The sequence below is a fragment of the Oncorhynchus clarkii genome, chromosome 3 (assembly GCF_045791955.1).
Source record: "Oncorhynchus clarkii lewisi isolate Uvic-CL-2024 chromosome 3, UVic_Ocla_1.0, whole genome shotgun sequence".
Classification (NCBI taxonomy): Eukaryota; Metazoa; Chordata; class Actinopteri; order Salmoniformes; family Salmonidae; genus Oncorhynchus; species Oncorhynchus clarkii.
Window position 1 is genome coordinate 53,450,047 of NC_092149.1, and position 18,144 is coordinate 53,468,190.

The 18,144-nt window shown below is 42.9% G+C and overlaps 1 protein-coding gene across 2 annotated transcripts in view; it reads left to right on the top strand.

Annotated features, from left to right (window-relative positions):
* Positions 1-18,144, top strand: part of LOC139397722 (sodium channel protein type 2 subunit alpha-like) — a 54,580-nt gene that overhangs the window by 9,972 nt on the left and 26,464 nt on the right. The window contains exons 1-11 of one of the 2 annotated variants that reach the window (XM_071144212.1): positions 5,331-5,633; positions 6,202-6,320; positions 7,619-7,708; positions 7,803-7,931; positions 8,967-9,058; positions 12,813-13,061; positions 13,575-13,638; positions 13,855-13,996; positions 15,658-15,852; positions 16,720-16,998; positions 17,566-17,904. In XM_071144212.1, the coding sequence (XP_071000313.1) occupies positions 5,370-5,633; positions 6,202-6,320; positions 7,619-7,708; positions 7,803-7,931; positions 8,967-9,058; positions 12,813-13,061; positions 13,575-13,638; positions 13,855-13,996; positions 15,658-15,852; positions 16,720-16,998; positions 17,566-17,904 (1,962 nt within the window). In that variant the 5' untranslated portion in view covers positions 5,331-5,369. Of the gene's footprint in view, positions 1-5,319; positions 5,634-6,201; positions 6,321-7,618; positions 7,709-7,802; positions 7,932-8,966; positions 9,059-12,812; positions 13,062-13,574; positions 13,639-13,854; positions 13,997-15,657; positions 15,853-16,719; positions 16,999-17,565; positions 17,905-18,144 lie in introns of those variants that run through there. The other variant, XM_071144211.1, reaches the window with a different exon arrangement.

The following is an 18,144-nucleotide window of genomic DNA, read 5'->3' on the forward strand; positions in this document are numbered from 1 at the left end:
TCCGTAGCCATGAAGTGCTTTGAAAGGCTGGTAATGGCTCACATCAACACCATTATCCCAGAGACTAGACCCACTCCAATTTGCATACCGTCCAAACAGATCCACAGATGATGCAATCTCTATTGCACTCCACACTGGCCTTTCCCACCTGGACAAAAGGAACACCTATGTGAGAATGCTGTTCATTGATTACAGCTCAGCGTTCAACACCATAGTACCCTCAAAGCTCATCACCAAGCTAAGGAACCTGGGACTAAACACCTCCCTCTGCAACTGGATCCTGGACTTTCTGACAGGCCGCCCCAGGTGGTGAGGGTAGGTAACAACACATCTGCCACGCTGATCCTCAACACTGGAGCTCCCCAGGGGTGCGTGCTCAGTCCCCTCCTGTACTCCCTGTTCAACCACGACTGCATGGCCAGGCATAACTCCAACACCATCATTAAGTTTGCTGACGACACAACAGTGGTAGGCCTGATCACCGACAACGACGGGACAGCCTATAGGGAGGAGGTCAGAGACCTGGCTGGGTGGTGCCAGAATAACAACGTAACCAAGACTAAGGAGATGATTGTGGACTACAGGAAAAGGAGCACCGAGCACATCCCCATTCTCATCGGCGGGGCTGTAGTGGAGCAGGTTGAGAGCTTCAAATTCCTTGGTGTCCACATCACCAACAAACTAGATTGGTCCAAAGCACTCTTGACAAAGTCCTTGTTCTTCAGGTCCCGTTGATAGGATAGTGATGGTACGTTCACCTATAAAACAGAGGGTAGAGGCGGGTCAGGTGGAGGTTGAAAATATTAGTAAAGACACTTGCCAGCTGGTCAGCGAATGCTCTGATTACACCTCCTGGTAATCCGTCTGGCCTGCGGCCTTGTGAATATTAACCTGAAGAGCGAGATCACACAGTCATGCATGGTTCAGTGTTGCTTTTCTCGAAAGAGCGCATAGAAGGAATTTGGCTCATCAAATAGGCTCAGGTCACTGCGCAGCTCACGTCTGGTTTCCCTTTGTAATCAGTAATAGAGCTGCCACATCCGACGAGTGTCTGAGCTGACTTAGTAGGATTGGATCTTAGTCCAGTAATTGAAGTTTTGACTGTTTGATGGCACGTCGGAGGTAATAGCGGAATTTATGATAAGCGTTGGGATTAGTCTCCCTCTCCTTGAAAGCAGCAGCTCTAGCCTTTAGCTCAGTGCGGATGTTGCCTATAATGCATGGCTTCTGGTTGGGATATGTATGTACGGTCACTGTGGGGACGTCGCTTTGATGCACTTATTAATGAAGCTGTTTATTGATGTGGTAAACTCCTCAATGTTATCGGATGAATCATACATATTCCAGTGAAACGGTCCTGTAGCTTAGCAAAATGGTGCCGGAGGAGATGGCCGCCGTTTTACGGTCTCCTCCACCAATTGTGCTATTATGTGGGGGGTTTTCGCGATATTTGTCAATTATTTTGTACATAATGTTTCTGCAACCGTATCTTACGGAAGAAAAGAGCTTCTGGATATCAGGACAGCGATCACTCACCTCGGATTAGACAAAGATTTCTTCAACAACATCAACAACAAGCAGGACTCACACGATATTCTCCAAACACCCCACAGAGCAGACATCCAAATTATTCGCAAAAGGAAGCGACGCAGAGGATGTAGAGCCGGATGCCTCGTCCGGACCTGCAGAAGGCAACTAGGAAAGCTGCCGTTACCGTCAATATTAATCGCCAACGTGCAATCATTGGACAATAAACTAGACGAGGTACGATCACGAATATCCTACCAACGGGACATCAAAAACTGCAATATCCTATGCTTCATGGAATCGTGGCTGAATGACGACATGGATATTCAGCTAGCGGGATACACACTGCACCGGCAGGATAGAACAGCACACTCCGGTAAGACGAGGGGGGGCGATCTGTGCATATTTGTAAACAGCTGGTGCACGAAATCTAAGGAAGTCTTTAGATTTTGCTCGCCTGAAGTAGAGTATATTGTGATAAATTGCAGGCCACACTACTTGCCTAGAGAGTTCTCAGCTATACTTTTCGTGGCTGTTTATTTACCACTGTAGACAGATACTGGCCCTAAGACCGCACTCAGTCAGCTATATAAGGAAATAAGCAAATAGGAAATCACTCACCCAGAGGCGGCGCTCCTAGTGGCCAGAGACTTTAATGCAGGGAAACTTAAACCAGTTCTACCAAATCTCTATCAACATGTTAAATGTGCAACCAGAGGGAAAAAAATTCTAGATCACCAAGCCGTTTAATTTGGGCATGCTTTTCATCCAAAATTCAGAATGCTGGCCCCTACCCTAGAAAAGTTAAACAGGTCAACATACACAAGGCTGCGGGGCCAGACGGATTACCAGGACATGTGCTCCGGGCATGTGCTGACCAACTGGCAGGTGTCTTCACTGACATTTTCAACATGTCTCTGATTGAGTCTGTAATACCAACATGCTTCAAGCAGACCACCATAGTCCCTGTGCCCAAGAACACAAAGGCAAACTGCCTAAATGACTACAGACCCGTAGCACTCACGTCCGTAGCCATGAAGTGCTTTGAAAGGCTGGTAATGGCTCACATCAACACCATTATCCCAGAGACTAGACCCACTCCAATTTGCATACCGTCCAAACAGATCCACAGATGATGCAATCTCTATTGCACTCCACACTGGCCTTTCCCACCTGGACAAAAGGAACACCTATGTGAGAATGCTGTTCATTGATTACAGCTCAGCGTTCAACACCATAGTACCCTCAAAGCTCATCACCAAGCTAAGGAACCTGGGACTAAACACCTCCCTCTGCAACTGGATCCTGGACTTTCTGACAGGCCGCCCCAGGTGGTGAGGGTAGGTAACAACACATCTGCCACGCTGATCCTCAACACTGGAGCTCCCCAGGGGTGCGTGCTCAGTCCCCTCCTGTACTCCCTGTTCAACCACGACTGCATGGCCAGGCATAACTCCAACACCATCATTAAGTTTGCTGACGACACAACAGTGGTAGGCCTGATCACCGACAACGACGGGACAGCCTATAGGGAGGAGGTCAGAGACCTGGCTGGGTGGTGCCAGAATAACAACGTAACCAAGACTAAGGAGATGATTGTGGACTACAGGAAAAGGAGCACCGAGCACATCCCCATTCTCATCGGCGGGGCTGTAGTGGAGCAGGTTGAGAGCTTCAAATTCCTTGGTGTCCACATCACCAACAAACTAGATTGGTCCAAAGCACTCTTGACAAAGTCCTTGTTCTTCAGGTCCCGTTGATAGGATAGTGATGGTACGTTCACCTATAAAACAGAGGGTAGAGGCATTTCATTTACTCCCCGACGTAGTCTCATCAGGGAGCCCACTCTTTTGCCTCTCTTGCGCCGTCTCTTTCTCTTTTGAGTCCCAGGGATTAGGGACTGGTCCGGAATGAGCAGGTACATCCACAGCTGCTGACTTGTTGAAGTAGAAATCTTCATCCAAATCTTATGCCCAGAAGCTGTTTTCGGACATAGAAGATGAAATTCTTGGCTATATTAGATAGATTTGTCACCCCTCAAGGCTTGAATATGAAATCTATGCTTTATTTTATTTTACAATATAAAATATTTAATTCTGAATAATTGGTTCTATTATTCAGGAAGCAGGTGTCAGCTGTTCATTGCACTATTTTCATAACTGCTGCTACTTGTGCATGTGCTCTGCTCCTTCAGTGCATGCACTCAGGTGTGTAACCACAAGCAATATGCATGCCATGACTATGTCCTAATGAAACTGTTGTGAAAGTCTTTATTCAACTGTTGCGAATATATATATATTTCCTATCCCATTTGGAAGATGTACTGTACAGAACAGAGTAGTCTGAATGTTTTCAAAATGTATTTTTGTCCTTTTGGTAACTATAGTATAAAGGTTGGCTTTGGCTTTGGCTTTGAGGTCAATTTGTCATATGCCGTAAGGCCAACAATAGGATGAATTTTAAATAAGCTACTGTGGCTGAATTTCGTACACAGTTACAACTGGCAAATTCTGTACAGAAAAACTTTTACTGGAAAGCCATTTCTTGATGACTTCTTCCATTTAATGAAGGAAAATTATATGTGCCTACTAGCCATTAAATTGATTAGAAGATGTGTGAGTAGCATACAGTATTAATGGCGATCATAGGCACTTATGAGTTCGTTCCAAATTCAGGGTCAATTTGTGCACAGCTGGCTAAAGAGTCAAACTAGTCCATCACAGCTGTGATAATAAAGGTATTTCTAGTATAATGTATTTAATGTATTTATTTGCATTTCAAATCATTAATATTCACAACCCACAACACCACCACTCACATGAAGAATATGGGGAGATATGATAATCTGCCATAACAGAGCACAAAGACACCTGAAACAGAGGTTACAACAACTGCTTTCGTTTCACTAAATCCCTTGATGGGTTTTACTATGTTGACATAGTGACGTGATTTATGTTAAATCCAATCCAGCATTGACCAGTGTGTTAGTGATTGATTTCTTGGATCCGACAAGACAAACAATGTGTTTTATTGCACTGTAAAGCCAATGACAAAGTGATAAAGCAGATGTGACAGATGCAGAAGAAGCAGTAGTAAAGGGATGCTTGATATCGCCATCGCAGTGTCCCTGTGCATCATGTTACTACTCTCTGAGTCGATTTGGAAACTCAGCCTCTCCCTCTGTCTCGTCCCTACTCTTTACACTGTGGCATTTTATAGTGGAAACTTTGGGCTCTGGACGAGACCATGCCTCCTAGCTGTTGTCTGTGTGATTGGCTCTGGAACAGAGAGTAATGGGTTAAACTAGAAGTCGCATCTGATGCGAAATCCCTCCGTTTAATCCCATGTATGTTGCTGTGGATTGAAGAGCATGGGCAGGTCTCTCTAGACTTTTTAGGACCAGCTACTTGTCCTCTGTGGGATCTGTCCACAGCCAGATCTCACCTCCACTCATTGGGTTGTTTTCTTTAGAAAAAGTGAAGTGATAGGTGTGAAGAATAGACTGTGAAGTACCTCATATTGATGGTTTGGCCGCCAAAGAGTGGCATGGAAAGCATTTTTGTTTTCCTTCTCACTGGTACCTGTGTGATATTGGATGATTGTAAGTGTAAGATTATAATGGAATCATATTGTCCAAGTCAGTGTGTTAGGCACTTATAAAGGTTGCACATTTCCTGCAACATAAATATTTTTTCAGGTTGAATGCAGTTTTTAGGATATCATTGCTTCAGTAGTCGACGCTTAGTCCCTACACTTGCCTCTTACTAGAGTTTCTCCCTCTTGTTTCTTCAGCTCTTTCTAATGCAGGAGGCTAGCCGTTCACTCTGAAAGTGCAGGATGAAATGATGGAACAGCTGCTTGTACCGCCAGGACCAGACAGCTTCCGCCCGTTTTGTCGTGAGTCCCTCGATGCCATCGAGAGGCGGATCGCTGACGAGAACGCCAAGAAGTCCAAGGCGAAGCCCAACAACGATGACGACGACGGGCCTAAGCCCAGCAGTGACCTGGAGGCTGGCAAATCACTGCCACTCATATATGGGGACATTCCCAAAGGATTGGTGTCTACACCACTGGAGGACTTGGACACTTTCTACAGCAATCAGAAAGTGAGTGGGATGGGTCATCCCAAAGAGCTGGGCTTTGAAACCAAGGAGAGGATGTTTGGATGAGTCGTGAAGGGTTAAGGCAGTATTGGAAAGCATTTGGATCCATGTCATATTTTGAGCAGAGATTTTATATTTATGCAAACTAGTACTGTCTATCCTGTCATGTGTATTCTGTGCAGTGAGAGATCTCTATGTGTCAGGCACTGTGATTACCCAGAGTTGCAGTAGCACAGGCTATCTCTGTTGTCAGATCCAAGTTCAGTTGTTATCATGTAGGACAAAGTGATGAAGCACACTGTCATCCATCCAGAGCTTTTGTATCCAAGGTGACAGAAAAGCTATGATTGATAGGGCTCCCGTCTGACAATTTCAGGGGAGACATATCACGACACCACAGAGTACCACTGTGCTCTACAATGTGTGTTATAGCAATAACAGAAGCTGGTGTTGTGTTGTCCTTCTTTTTGTGAATAATTTCCATCACTCCTAAGTGACCAGGAATATGTGTTGACACTCTCTCTCTCTCTCTCTCTCTCTCTCTCTCTCTCTCTCTCTCTCTCTCTCACAGACCTTTATAGTGTTGAACCGAGGGAAGGCCATCTTCCGCTTCAATGCCACTCCTGCATTGTATGTCTTAAACCCCTTCAACCCTCTTAGAAGAATATCAATTAAGGTTTTGGTACACTCATATCCTTCGATTAGAAAATAATTAACCACATTTCATGTTTTTGAGGTCAAATAAATATGTGTCCTATATCGCATGTCTGTATCTTGGGGGGGGGGGGGGGGGGTGGTATATGGCCAATATACCACGGCTAAGGGTTGTTCTTATACACAACGCAGAGCGGAGTGCCTGGACACAGCCCTTAGTCGTGGTATATTGGTCATATACCACAAACCCTCGAGCTGTCTTATTGCTATGATAAACTGGTTACCAACGTAATTAGAGCAGTAAAAATATACCTGTGTTATATGGTCTTATATACCATGGCTGTCAGTCAATCAATATTCAGGGATCGAACCACCCAGTTTATAATGCACTTTATACAACGCGTGGGTCTAATCCTGAATGCTGATTGGTTGAAACCGCATTCCAGCCAGTGTCTATTCCACAACTTACCAACGGCTAAATCTATGGCGTTAAAATGCCTGTTAACTGCGCAATTCACTGTCCCATCAGCCCAGCCAAGCAATTTATAAACTTGATCTCCACTATAAAAAGCATCTAGACATTATCTCACATTTCTTTTAGACTAACATTTCATTTTCAACAACGGAGATTTCTATAAATCTTGCTGTCTGTCTTTCCAACATTTGTAACATTGTTTCAATATGCAAATTAGATCTCTAGCTGTCCCATAGTAATGAACATGTCAAAGAAATACCAATAGAAAACAGGTAAAACAAAACAAAGTGCAGCTAATTTGCTGCCTTTCCAGCTTCAGTCATTAGCTCATTGTTATGGATGTATCCAAATAAATGTATTCAGACAACAGCTTAAACAAACGCAAATGCAGCTACTTTGCTGTTATTCTGGCTGCACTTTTTGATGTGACTGTAAGTTAGCCGTAGTTGGCTAGCTAGCAAGCAAGGGATAAGAACGTTGCCAGCCAGTATTTGTAATAGCACATTTCGAACGAATGACTGAACAACTGGGTCTCTAGATACAGAACAAAAAGACTGACCGACTGGGTAGCGTCCATAGATAGTAAACAAAAAGACTGAAAATGCATCAAAATAAAATGTTCAACAAAAATATGTCAATCATTATTTGAATATGTTGGTAACCCGTTGTATAAAAGTGATAAGGCCCTCGAAGGCGGTGGCACAATATATCCTCCAAACACAGGTTTCTTGGGCATTAACACCTAGTTGTGAGAGGTGTACGTTCTATGCCAGAGTCAAGTGTTGTATTGCATGATATGTGTAATGAATATTGAATCAATAGGTCTGGACAGTTCCGTTTCCTTGACAACTGCCTCCACATTGTTCAGCATGGTAATCATGTTGACTATCCTTACCAACTGTGCGTTTATGACCCTGAGTCAGCCCCCGGACTGGACAAAGAATGTCGAGTAAGTCATCGTCTTACCCCGAAATCGACACTCTTCCACAATACACACACACAGTAATCTATGTAGACTAAACAGTCCTCTTTGTTTCCAACAGGTACACATTCACTGGAATCTATACATTTGAATCTCTTATAAAAATTCTGGCAAGGGGCTTCTGTGTAGGGAAGTTTACCTTTCTCCGAGACCCATGGAATTGGTTGGATTTCTGTGTTATTGTCATGGCGTAAGTATTCTCTCATTTTCCTGTTCCCGACCAGAAATAGGAGTCGTCTGTAGCTTTAATAAGGATTATTATTAGCTTCTGATATTATTACTTACCTACAGTGTGTAACTATTGGCAACACTGTCCACCGGGGTTCCCCAATAGGCAGCTCGCGATCCAAATTCAGCACGCGGGTTTTTTTATTTAGCCCCCAAAGTATATATTTTTATTTGTAATTTTCGTTGTTGGACATAAAAGACTGTAAAATCACCCGAAAATCAACCCAAAAGCGATTTAAATTGAGGAAATCTGTTCCCAAGTATTCCCAAGCATAAATAGAGAGGCATATGTGATTGTATCCCAATGTAATCAAGGTTTGAAATGATTCGATTTTTGTCAAATACTAAATATGTTCGTAATTCTTGCGGTGAATTTGCAGTATACAAATTATTTATAACTTTGTCCTTGCCCCCCGACCATCCGCTCAAGGAAAAATTGGCCCAGGCTGAATGTAATTGAGGACCCCTGCTGTACAGTCACTAATGTTCACCATAAAAAATTCTCACAACAAACCCACTTCTACACTGCTAGTAATTTTGCCTACATGTATTTCTACTAACACCTACCAGACTTCACTACGGTTTGTTTTTGCTGCTTGTGGCAGATGAGTTACAACAAGTACAGGGTGAATGTCGATTTAGATTACAACATCGATTCTGTTTGTTTTTCAGGGGCAACATGCCACCTTGGTTTATTCTTTGTGTTGTTAGTGCATTCATTGTTGGTGGCTAACACAAGAGAACAGTCGTAATGCAATACTGCGTCCTGTATGTACAAAACCATGTAGACATGATGAATATTGAGGCACTCATACTGCTCAGACTAATGTGAACTTTGATAGTGTTAATCCTTGTTAATTGTCCTCAGACTCCTCACACCTATTGTCTATCCCATCGTGTAATAATGTTTGAGGGGTTTAAGGCCCTTGCCATGTAACATGAATGTCTTTTTTCCTGAACTACACAAGCTCTATTGTAATTGTGAATTTTCCTGCAGGTATGTAACAGAGTTTGTAAACCTAGGCAATGTTTCAGCTCTTCGCACTTTCAGAGTACTAAGAGCTTTGAAAACTATTTCAGTTATCCCAGGTAAGGAGTGCCTGCTGCCAGTTGTCAGCCAGCCCCTTCCTTGTGTCATGTTTCCTCCGACTGCTCTCTGTTGTCCTGTCATGGCGTCTGTTTGTGACCTACCCCTTATTACAGATATGTCACAGAGTTTGTGGACCTGGGCAATGTCTCAGCACTGAGAACGTTCAGGGTTCTCCGAGCTTTGAAAACTATATCGGTCATCCCAGGTGAGAGCAAGGTTAAGGGTTAAGGTTTAGGGGCCAAAGGGTGGTAATGTACTACTCACTCCATCAAAGTTTAAGGGTCACTTCACCTTTACGTTTTTATTTAGGTCTGATGGTTTGCCTCTCATGTTGTAATGTGGCCAGTAAAAGCAGTAATCTGAAGCAGTTCCTTGAAATGGAAAGGATTCCCTGCTTTTAGACCTACTATTTTATTTCTTAATTTGTTTATTTCTCCAGAACAGACTTGGGGGTCTAGTCGATTTTGTTTGCATGAGACTGTTTACATCCAGCTTGTGTAATTGCGTTTGTGGTGCTGTCCAGCTCTCCTCTCCTTCCTTTGCTGTTTGGGATGGTTGCTTGTCATTGTCCTCCCTGACTGGGGTGTCTGCCTTCATTCAACTGCTCCCGACTGTGCTGTTGGTCTAGTAAGGGTGTGTCATATGTCAGAGCTAATCGTGATGCATGTCCACCCTCACAGACATGCATGCTTTTGTTATTGTACTCTGAGACATATTTTCTGATCCAAGCTCTTAGTAAGGTTTATAGCACACTGGCATATCTATAGTACAACATACATACAGTGCATTTGGAAAGTATTCAGACCCCTTGACTTTTTCCTCATTTTGTTACGTTACAGCCTTCTTCTAAAATGGATTAAATTGTTTTTATTTCAATCAGGTTCAAGTCCAGGCTCTGGCTGGGCCACTCAAGGACATTCAGAGACTTGTCTTGGCTGTGTGCTTAGGGTCGTTGTCCTGTTGCACCCCAGTCTGAGTGCTCTGGAACAGGTTTTCATCAAGGATCTCTCTGTACTTTTCTCCGTTCATCTTTCCCTCGATCATGATTAGTCTCCCAGTCCCTGCCACTAAAAAACATCCCCACAGCATGATGCTGCCACCACCGTGCTTCACCGTAGGGATGGTGCCAGGTTTCCTCTAGACATGATGCTTGGCATTCAGGCCAAAGAGTTCAATCTTGGTTACATCAGACTAAAACATTTTGTTTCTCATAGTCTGAGAGACCTTTACGTGCCTTTTGGCAAACTCCAACATGGCTGTTGTGTGCCTTTTACTGAAGAGTGGGTTACATCTGGCTACTCTACCATAAAGGCCTGATTGGTGGAGTGCTGTGATTGTTGTCCTTCTGGAAGGTTCTCCCATCTCCACAGAGGAACTCTGGATCTCTGTCAGAGTGACCATCAGGTCACCTCCCTGACCGAGATCCTTCTCCCCCGATTGCTTGGCCAGCTTTAAGAAGTCTTGGTGGTTACAAACTTCATCCATTTAAGAATGTTGGAGGCCGTTGTGTTCTTGGAGACTTTCAATGTTGCAGAAATGTATAGGTACCCTTCCCCAGATCTTTGCCTCGACACAATCTTATTCTCAGAGCTCTACGGAAAACTCTTTCGACCTCATGGCTTTGTTTTTGCTCTGACCTGCGCTGTCAACTGTTGGACCTTATATAGATAGGTGTGTGCCTTTCCAAATCATGTCTAATCAATTGAATTTACCTCAGGTGCTCCAGTCAAGTTGTAGAAACATCTCAAGGATGATCAATGAAAGCAGGATGCACCTGAGCGCAATTTCGAGTCTCATAGCAAAGCTTCTGAATACTTATGTAAATGTTATATTTCAGTTATGTTTAATACATTTGCTAAAATAAAAGTAAAACTGTTTTTGCTTTGCCATTATGGGGTATTGTGCGTAGATTGATGAGTTTTTTTATTTGTATTTAATCCATTTTAGAATAAGGCTGCAACGTAACAACATGTGAAAGAAGGAAAGGGGTCTGAATACTCTCCGGATGCACAGTATGTCAATTGTGGCGAGAACTGCCTGGACATTATAACAACTATGAGTAGGCATATTGGTTTTTATAATCACCTGTAGAGCAATAAAGAACTTTATTTTAAGCTACATTGCCATTTATGGATGTGTGCTATAAACATATTACTGGGATTTGGATCTTAGACAGAAAAGATGATGTGCTTATAATGGCTCATATAATTCTAGTGGAGAAAATAACATGGGATAACTAGGGTTGCAAAGATATCGGTAATTTACCAAAGTTGCCAGAATCTTCAGTAATTTGGGTAATTAACAGAAAATCCACTGCAATATATCGTACATTTGGTAATTCATAATTGAATAACTTAAAAAATATTCACATATAGTTTTCATTTTGTATGTATGTGTCCGTATTGTCTGAGTTTCTAGTAGATAGGCCATATGGTTTTAAAGAAAATTGCCTAATTAATGAAAAAAAGCATCTAATCAACAATGGCATTATTTTCATTTAACTCTGCAATTATTCCAACTATTGTCTTTTCTTCACAACTGCCATCAGTTTGACGCCAAAACGTTGATAACAAATACATATTGACCTAGTAAAATAAATATAAAGTTCGCAAAAAATATATAAAGGATATTATGCTGAAATGCTAATATTAAACACCAATAGTATTCACTAAGTTGATGGTTTATATTTAAGATAATGTTTTACAGCTTTGTTGTTTTATATTTTTAAATCATCTTATTTAATGATGTCATATATTTAACATGTGATAAGGCCACACAGAGGTCAGAGATAATTACAGACATATCCCCAAAGGGCCACTAGATGTCTTGAAATAAATGATGTCTAGATGTCTTGAAATAATTATAATAAATGAATGATTCCAAAAATCTCTTAGTTTACTGGTAAACTTTGAACGTTTCCAGTAATATACCCTCCCTTTGCAACCCTAGGGGTAACAGATGAAACCTCATCCTCGTGGTGTACGACCCATTGAGACAGTAGAACGTATCACCGCATTGCCAGCAAACCAATCTTTGACAGTTATATGAGCAGCTTCTTTTGGACACATCCACACTATTTTCTTTTAAACATATGAAGCAACAGACATGTAAGGGTGTGTCATATGTCAGAGCTGATTGTGACGCAGGCCCACCCTCACAGACATGCATGTTTTTCTTGTTGTACTCAAAGTCACCTTTTCTGATCTAAGCTCTTAGTAGGGTTTATAACACACAGGTATAAAAACTACTGTGACATATGTCAATTTGTGGCCAGAACTGCCTGGACAGACATTATAACAACTATGAGTAGGACTTCCTTAGCTCATTGATTTTTTTTATAATCACCCATAGAGCAAGCAGAGACGACATTTTAAGCTACATTGTCATGAATGGACGTGTGCTATAGACGTACGGGTATTACTGGGATTTGGATCTTAGTCAGAAAAGATGATGTGCTTATCATGGCTCATATAATTCGAGTGGAGAAAAGAACATGGGGTAACAGATGAAACATTCTCATGGTGTACGACCCATCGAGACAGTCGAATGTGACCGCACTGCCAGCGTTCCAATCTCTGACAATTATATGAGCAGCTGCTTTTGGACACATCCACACATTTGTTTTTTTTTTAAACATATGAAGCAACAGACATGCTGTGATGTTTACATTGTGTACAAATGAAGGCGTCTTCTTTGCATACACTGTATAAGACTCCTATGCGAATAACAGTGAGGTTCTGTCGTGTCCTGCAGGCCTGAAGACCATTGTGGGAGCGCTGATCCAGTCAGTGAAGAAACTGTCAGACGTGATGATCCTCACTGTATTCTGCCTAAGTGTCTTTGCCCTAGTAGGGCTGCAGCTGTTCATGGGGAATTTAAGAAACAAATGTTTAAGGATCCCTCTTAACTCAACCAACCTCTTTGATGATTCAGTCGACTTTAATGGGACGGACCTCAACAAGACCAGCTCGTTCAACTGGACCTCTTACACGAATGATCCCAGTAAGCATGTTTCTTTGGCTTCAGACAGTCAATGGAGGGTTAGTGAAGGCCATGCTACTAGCCTCAGACTACAGTGTGTGAGTCACAGCTCATTGCTAGCAGCCAAACGAGCAGATCCTGGCTAAAGAGCGTAATGTAAAATGACAGGAATGGCTGAGGGGTTTGTAAGAGCTTCTGGTGGGAAGTAGTTTGGCGGTTCATCATAACACTGCCTGTTGGTGGATGATACTAGTGGAACGTTTAGCTTGTCAACACGGAGGGTATTGAGTCATCACCCAAGTGGGGGAAATGGCAGTGGCACCCTGATGGCCATAACACTAGGACCTGGGCAACCATGGGGTAAGAGGGGAGAAAATAGATTGAGCATTTTTAACGACCAGAGAAAGTGCTTTTTTTGTGAATAAAACTTTGAACTGTTCTCTAGTTACAATGCTGTGTGAAGGTATTGAGGATGGAAATCATTTATTCTTTTTGCAGTTGGCGAAAGATTGATTTTGTCTCTTTTTCCTGTAGAAAATTATTACTACCTCCCAGGTAAAAAAGATGCTTTGCTTTGTGGAAATGGCAGTGGTGCCGGGTAAGATCGAGCCCACATTACTGTCTTTGTATCTGATCGTCAGGATGCACTATTAATTGTGCTTGTGTGCGTGGTTTGCGTATGCATGCGAGTGTGTGCGTGTGGGCTTGTCCTCGTGCATGTCTTTGTGCTTTAACATCAAAATAGACTTATTGTGAAAACCAGATATTGTGAATGCAGAGATAGGGATTATGATTGGCTTGTTGTTTGTTGTAGGCTGTGCCCAGAGGGATTCTGGTGCATCAAAGCGGGCCGGAACCCAGATTACGGCTACACCAGTTTTGACACGTTCAGCTGGGCCTTCCTGTCTCTGTTCAGACTGATGACTCAGGACTACTGGGAGAACCTCTACCAGCAGGTCTGTCTCATAGAGATGTACTAGAGAGCTCATCTCCTTTGCAATGGCCACTTTTGTGACAGCATGGGCAGCACCTTTGAGGAATATCTACATGTTAAAGTAGTCCATTTCTGTCTCTTCTACTTCTTTGAGTGTACTGGCAGTTTTTAAATAGACTGATAAGGTGCATACCACCCCCTACTTTGCTGGAGTGTATAATCTAATCAGGAACCGTATAAAACCAAGGTTGGTGATTAACTTCTTATGGCTGCCATCCCGTTAACGGGATAATTGTCATCAACAACCGCTGAATTGCATAGCGCCACATTCAAATAATATTACTCAAAATATTTATATTCATGAAATCACAAGTGCAATATAGCGAAACACAGTTTAGCATTTTGTTAATCTACCTGTCATGTCAGATTTTGAAAATATGCTTTACAGCGAAAGCATTCCAAGTGTTTGTGTAAGGTAATCGATCACTCGACAAAACATTATGTACACCTAGCATCAAGTTGCTTGGGCACGAAAACCAGAAAAGCAATCAAATTAATCGTTTACCTTTGATGATCTTCAGATGTTTTCACTCACGAGACTCCCAGTTACACAATAAATGTTCCTTTTGTTCCATAAAGATTATTTTTATATCCAAAATACCGTTTGTTTGGCGCGTTATGTTCAGAAATCCACAGGAAAGAGCGGTCATGACAACGCAGATAAATTCCAAATAGTTTCTGTAATGTCCACAGAAACATGTCAAACATTTTTTATAATCAATCCTCAGGTTGTTTTTAAAATATATAATCGATAATATATCAACCGCAACTGTATTTTTCAGTAGGAGAGGGAAAGGCAATGGCTGCAAAACTCATGCGAACACCTGACGCGATGTTATCTTTCTGACTCATTTTTCAAAATAAATCCTGAAACTATGTCTGAAGACTGTCAACACCTTGAGGAAGCGATAGGAAAAGGAATCTGGTTGATATCCCTTTAAATGGAGCAAAGGCAGGCTATGGAACATGGAGTTTTCAAAATAGAAGCCACTTCCTGGTTTGATTTTCCCCAGGGTTTCGCCTGCAATATCAGTTCTGTTATACTCACAGACAATATTTTGACAGTTTTGGAAACTTTAGAGTGTTTTCTATCCAATACCACTAATAATATGCATATATTAGCAACTGAGACTGAGAAGCTGGCCGTTTACTCTGGGCACCTTTTCATCCAAGCTACTCAATACTGCCCCTGCAGCCATAAGAAGTTAACTTCCACCTGCAGATATGGAATGTTTGCCACCAAATTGACTACTTCAAAATGTTGAAAGCCCTCAATGGTAGCCTGGTGGAACCAGCCTGATTGCCATTCTATTTACAGAATGGTGAACACAGCGATCAGGCTGGTTCCACAAGGCTACATCTATGGCGCTGCCCTGGCTAAAACAGGCTTTGGGCCCAAGCTTTGGGCCCTCTATGAAACGCTATGGTTTGTCTGCTTCATGCCATGTGATATTGGAGGCTTTTTATTTTTAACATGTGGAAGGAACTCCTTGTGTTGTCATTGGACAGACCTATTTGAGCCAGCTTCTGTGCTCTGACAGTATATGTAGCGAATCTCTTGGGTATCGCTGAGAGATAGAGATGTGTTATAAGCGGTGTTGTTCCACACTGTCGCTCTTCCAGACCCTGAGGGCTGCTGGGAAGCCATACATGATCTTCTTTGTGTTGGTCATCTTCCTGGGCTCCTTCTACCTTATCAACCTAATCCTGGCTGTGGTTGCCATGGCCTACGACGAGCAGAACCAGGCCACCATTGAGGAGGCTCAGCAGAAGGAGGAGGAGTTTCAGAAGCTGAAGAGACAGCAGGAGGATGCACAGGTACAATATGTCAGTCACGCCCTGACCATAGAGAGCTATTGTTTCTCTATGGTGAAGTAGGTCAGGGTGTGACTGGGGGTGATCTAGTTTATTTATTTTCTATGATGGTGATTTGTATGATTCCCAGTTAGAGGCAGCTGGTAATCATTGTCTCTAATTGGGGATCATATTTAAGTAGCTGTTTTTCCCACCTGTGTTTGTGGGATATTATTTTGTGTTGTGTGCATGTGCACCACTTAGTCACGTTTCGTTGTTTCTTTATTGTTTTGTTTTGCTTAAGTTTCACTTAGAAATAAAGATGTGGAACTCAACCTCCGCTGCGCCTTGATCCGATAATTATTCCAGCGAACATGACAATGTCACCGATATAAATCCCATCATAAATTGGGTGGTTCAAGCCCTGAATGCTGATTGGCTGAAAACCGTGGTATATCAGATTCTATACCACAGGTGTGACAAACATTTTATTTTTACTCTTCTAATTACGTTGGTAACCAGCTTATAATAAAAATAAGGCACCTTGGGTTTGTCATATATGGCCAATATACCACGGCTAAGGGCTATATCAAGGCACTCCGCGTTGCGTCGTGCGTAAGAACAGCCCCATAGTCATAGTATATTGGCCATATACCACACCTCCTCTGGCCTTATTGCATAATTATAGCACACCCATTTCAACAACCTTGGAATGTCTTTAACAGTCAAATGTTTTAAATCATTGTTACTGTTAGTGTTATCTTATTTTTACCATGACCTGAAAATGCCCTGCATAAGCTTCCAATATTTTTCTGTCATTTCTGATGTGCTGCTGCTGAGTCTTGTGTTGCCCTTGACGACAGTGGTTTCTCTGTGTTGATTGGCTTACAGGCGGCGGCAGCGGTGACAGCGGCTGAGAGTGGGGAGTTCAGTGAGAGAGGGGAGCTCACTGACACCTCCTCCGAGGCCTCCAAACTCAGTTCCAAGAGTGCCAAAGAGAGACGCAACAGGCGCAAGAAGAAAAAGCAAAGAGAGGAGGAGGAGAGAGGGGACAATGACAAGTTTCACAGGTCTGAGTCTGAGGGCAGTATGCAAAAGAGTCGTTTCCGCTTCTCCATAGATGCCTCCAACCTGCTCAACTACGACATGAGATGTTCCACACCACACCAGGTCAGGCTCCTCTTCTTTTTTAACCTGCTCCTTTTCCCTATCTTTACCTTTCGCAATCAAAACGCTGTGTGTTCGCTGTATTGCTGTAATGTTGTGCATGCTGCACACTCCTTAGTGAGTCTACCCCTGATTATCGTACGGATTACTTGCATCATCATCAATATTAAGTTCTATTTGTTTACTTTTTGATACATTTTATCCTCATCATAATCATCATCATTATTTTCATCATCATTATCAATATCATCGTACGCTACCCTCTCCATTTTCAGCAGCACCATCATCTCTCAATTCCACATTTTCCTTATCATCATAATCCCTATCATCATCAGCAGAAGCAGCAGCATTGTGCTTATCATCATAATCATCATTATCCTCTTCCTCATGCTCTTGCACATTTCCTTTGATATTATCCCTGAGGTCATCCTCGAGATAATCAACATCATTGCGTCATCTTCATCACAATCATCATCATCTGCAGGACCCGCTCTTCCATCTTAAATTACTGCACTTCTCAACGCATGCTTATACCAGTGATAGGCACTGAGGAATGTCTTTCTCTCCCAGTCCTTCCTGAGTATCCGTGGACCCCTGTTCTCATCCAGACGAAACAGCCAGGCAAGCCTCTTCAGCTTCCGGGACCGAGCACAAGACATGGGCTCGGAGAACGACTTTGCCGACGACGAGAACAGTACTTTCGAGGACAACGACAGTCGCCGGGGATCTCTGTTTGTCCCCCGGCGGAGCGACCGGCGCTCCAGCAACCTCAGCCAGAACAGCATGTCGTCACATGTCCTGTTGCCCGCCAATGGGAAGAAGCACAGCTCCGTGGACTGCAATGGGGTGGTGTCCCTGGTGGGCAGGGCTTCACTTCCCACATCACCTGAGGTTCTCCTTCTGCCAGAGGTGACAGTAGATAAAGCCTCTACCGATGACAACGTAAGGAAGTTTGGTTTAGCCTGGATGACCTAGACCAGCTCTGTGCGGTCTCCACCTGCCGAGCCTCTACTGTGGTTCTGCTGTGGTGTTCTAGTGTGTCTATTGTTGCATTCCATTCTCTCTCTTTCTGACTGCACGTGTTTTCCTTGGTCTTATACGGTATACACGACATGTACACACTGAAAGATAACATGTGTTTAAACAAAT